At 40.0% G+C, this 3,992-nt stretch overlaps 1 protein-coding gene across 1 annotated transcript; it reads left to right on the forward strand.

The window, feature by feature from the left end:
* Positions 1 to 1,213: 1,213 nt before the first annotated feature.
* On the forward strand, positions 1,214 to 2,515 carry LOC127527093 (uncharacterized protein F54H12.2-like). Its single transcript, XM_051924716.1, has one exon. It carries the CDS (start codon positions 1,214 to 1,216, stop codon positions 2,513 to 2,515), a length of 1,302 nt encoding a protein of 433 aa, XP_051780676.1.
* The last annotated feature ends 1,477 nt before the right edge of the window (positions 2,516 to 3,992 follow it).

Here is a 3,992-nt window from a genome sequence, read left to right on the forward strand (position 1 = left end):
GGCTTTTATGTGACACTGCCGAGTAATTCATCGGCCTGGACTTTTCCCAACAACACGATAGCATCATTCACCGTTCAGCTAGCCAAGACAATAGAACTGTCCAGAGACTGGGAAGTGGCGTTGGTGGAACTGACATACCCAAAAACGTTCAATTCCATCACTCAACCAACACAATTTACGCTAATGAATGAGGAAACAAGATCAACAAAATGGACATACACTTTAAACAAAGGCTATTTCAGGAATATTGAAGCATTGTTGTCGGAAATGAATCATGTCATTGATACCAACCCGTCATCACCTAAGGCAATACTTAAATACAATCCTGCCAGTAGAACCGTTCGCCTGATTAGTGATAAAAGCATTTTGCTCCAAGTGTCCGGGGAGCTGTCTTACATTCTCGGGTTTGATCATGATAAGCCGTCTCACAAGTCACCCAACTCGGCAGATATCACAGGTGGTTTTTCCACCATGTTCGTGTATACAGATATTATCGAACCACAACTTGTTGGAGATACGCATGCGCCATTACTGAGATGTGTAAACATAAAAGGCGAAGACGGTGCAAATGTCACCATATTTTTTGAAAAGCCACACTACCTACCACTCACCGTGCAAAGCTTCAATACTATAAGGATTGAAATTAAGACGGACCAGAATAAACCAGTTCCGTTCCAGTATGGTAAAGTAATAATCAAGTTGCATTTTCGTCCAGCAAGATCTATCAATTTTTAAACATGCTTGTAACAAAAAACTATGGAGATCCACGCACCTACGCATCTTATTACAAGATACAAGCTGGCAATGGTCTACCAGGGTTTCATGGTCTCCCTGTCCAGTACGGTGGTGGTATTGGTGGTATTTTTAAAGCTCTCTTCAGAAAAGCAGTGCCTCTGTTTAGGCGTGGGCTAGAAATTGCTAAACCTCATGTCAAGTCTGCAGCGAAAAGCATTGCTAATGATGTCATGAGTCACGTGGCTGGTGCTGTAATGAATAAAGTTGCAACACCCCAACAAGAAGGTTCTGGTATGATTGTCATAAAGAGAGGTGTTAAAAGAAAAAGACACACACCCCATCTAGCACTGCTCGGGCCACCTGCACGGCCCAGGAAGACAGCAAAGAGGAAAAAAGCTCGACACTCTGCCAAAAGAAAAAGAAAGTCAACCAAGAGAAGATCCAGAACTAAGCAAAATTCTAGTGATATATTCTAAACATGGCTTTTGTACACTGTGCGTCAGATGAATGTGCAAAATCGGAACTGGACGTATTCCAGCTGTCACCAACACAAACCAGCATTGAAAAAAGCTACTATGCCGAAGTGCCGCCTCTCACAGCATTGTCAGAAAATGCCCCACTTGAGTTTTCGATTGCCGGAAATGATCAATACCTGGACCTCAACAACACACTCCTCTACTTAAGCTGTAAAATACATAAAAATGATGGAACAACTCTGGCCGCCGATTCACGTGTTGCCCTTGTAAACTACCCGATTGCTTCTTTGTTCAGTCAGGTGGACATCACCATCGGGGACAGATTGATCAGCCAGAGCAATAACTGTTACCCATATCGAGCGTTTATCGAAACCGTACTAAATTACGGAGACGAGACCCTGAAAACACAATTTTCAGCTGAACTGTTCTATAAAGACACACCCGGTCACCACGAAGCCACTGCACTGGATGGCCCAAATTTGGGGTTCAATAAAAGGGCTGCTTACACGTCCAGAAGCCACAGGGTTGATTTATTGGGTCACATCCATGCAGATCTCTTCTTTCAAGAGAAATTATTAATTAATGGAGTTGATGTAAAACTAAAGTTGGTGCGAAATAAGGATGACTTTTGTCTGATGAGCAATGGTGATCAATTTAAGGTCAACATATTATCAGCATCATTATTTGTGAAAAGAGTTCAAGTCAATCCGGCAGTCAGACTGGGTCATGCTGAGGCCTTGATGACCAGCAACGCAAAATACCCAATCGACCGGGTTCAAATGAAAGTGTTCAGCATACCTACCGGTAGCCATGTCTGCAACCAGGAAAACCTGTTTCTGGGACAGCTGCCAAAATTGGTTGTTTTGGGATTTGTTGACAATGCAGCTTTCAGTGGCAACTTTACACACAAACCCTTTAATTTTAAACATAACAACATCAGCTTCATGGCTCTTTACCTGGATGGAGAGCAGATACCCAGCAAGCCTCTGCAGCCTGATTTTGCTAATGGACACTGTGTCAGAGAATATTTTCAACTGGTGGAGACCGCTGACAAGAGGATGAAAGATAAGGCCCTGTTAGTTGATCGTGAAGAGTTTGCTAAAGGCTATTCACTTTTTGCATTCAACCTAAGCCCTGATATGGAATCAACAGGACACTATTCACTCATCAAAACAGGCAACCTCAGGGCCGAAATAAGATTTGCTCAACCGCTGCAAGATACGGTGAATATGATTGTGTATGCAGTTTTTGACAACATCATTGAAATTAACATGCGTCGGCAAGTTATTTACGACTACAGTTAAGCCGTAGACATGTTCAGACATGCAGCCTCTGGACACTGTGCAGCTCAGGACCGCCCTTGCATCAGGGCCGCTGACACGCATCCATTTTCTGGATGTATTCCCTTCAGATCAACTGCCCAAGGAGAAGTTGGTTGACAGACCTCTGTTTATGATCGTAAACACAGATCCCCATGATAAACCCGGAAAGCACTGGATTGCCATTTACCTTGCAAATCATGGAAAAGCTGAATTTTTTGACTCGTATGGAACCCCCCCAGATTCTGAAATATTTCCCAAAGTTATTATGAAATTTTTGAAGATTAATGCTAAATGCATCACTTATAACAGTATTCAGTTACAGGAGTTTTTCTCAACCAGTTGTGGTCACCACTGTGTTTTTTATCTGAATCAAAAAAGCAAAGGACTTACCATGAACCAAATATTGGACTTGTACCCAGGAGATGTTCATCTAAATGACCAGATGGTTGTTAGATATTTTCATCAAATAAAAAGGGGACAAACTGAAAATATGAAACTGGATATGTTTACCCAGAAATCAGAAATAAGTCAGTCGTGTGTTTGCTTTTGCTGAATATTATATGCAAAATATTATATGCAGAAAGAAAAAAAAAAAAAAAAAAAAAGATGTTGCAACTATCTGTATCCCCTTATTTGAAAATAAATAAATAAATGAGATATTAACCAACATAAAACGTGTCTGTGGTCATTATAGTGAATAATCCAATAATCAGACAGATAAAAAAATAATAGGGTCTGTTTGTATAAATATTATATTTTTTATTTATTTGTAAATGTTCACATGGTGATAACACACAGTGTAAAAGCATTTTTCACACAGTTAACAGAATCATGATACAATCAAACAAACGAAATCATCTAAATGAAAATAATAGTGATAATACACCCAAATAAAACTGTATATGATATAAGCAGCTTCCTTATTTTTCAAAGCCTTAATACAGGGTGTAAAAGTATTTTCACAGCTTCATGATACAATCAAACAAACAAAATGATCTAAAATGATAATAACAATAATAGCAATAGTACATACTAATAAACAGCCATATTAAAACACTATTTTTCTACATTTATTTTTGAAACACTTTTATTCATACTGTGAGCCATGTGTGTTTTTTTAATAGTTGACTTTTTCTAAAGACTGGGCGTTTTCTGATCTGTCTAACCAGCCTGGGTGTTTCAGCTACTGAACCGGAGGCCCTGTCCTGCCTTGTTGGAAAATCACGTGATACAGGAGGACGAAGCTGTTTACGGCTGGCTTGAAGCGCATTGGGGTCATTTTTAATCTCTTGAAATAAAGCCCGAACACCCAAGTTCGGAAAAATGGACCCGGGCACATTAATTTCGGCCATAGCGTTAAAGAATAAATCCCAACCTTTTGGTTTTCCACTCTTATTTAGTGTCCCTGTCTGCGTTGCGAACTTGATCAGATCAACCATATTTGTGCCAATAACGGGTG

This window comes from Erpetoichthys calabaricus, chromosome 3 (assembly GCF_900747795.2).
Source record: "Erpetoichthys calabaricus chromosome 3, fErpCal1.3, whole genome shotgun sequence".
Lineage (NCBI taxonomy): Eukaryota > Metazoa > Chordata > Cladistia > Polypteriformes > Polypteridae > Erpetoichthys > Erpetoichthys calabaricus.

Excerpts from the sequence above, each read along its gene's own strand:
- LOC127527093 (XM_051924716.1), top strand. The coding sequence starts at position 1,214 with ATGGCTTTTGTACACTGTGCGTCAGATGAATGTGCAAAATCGGAACTG.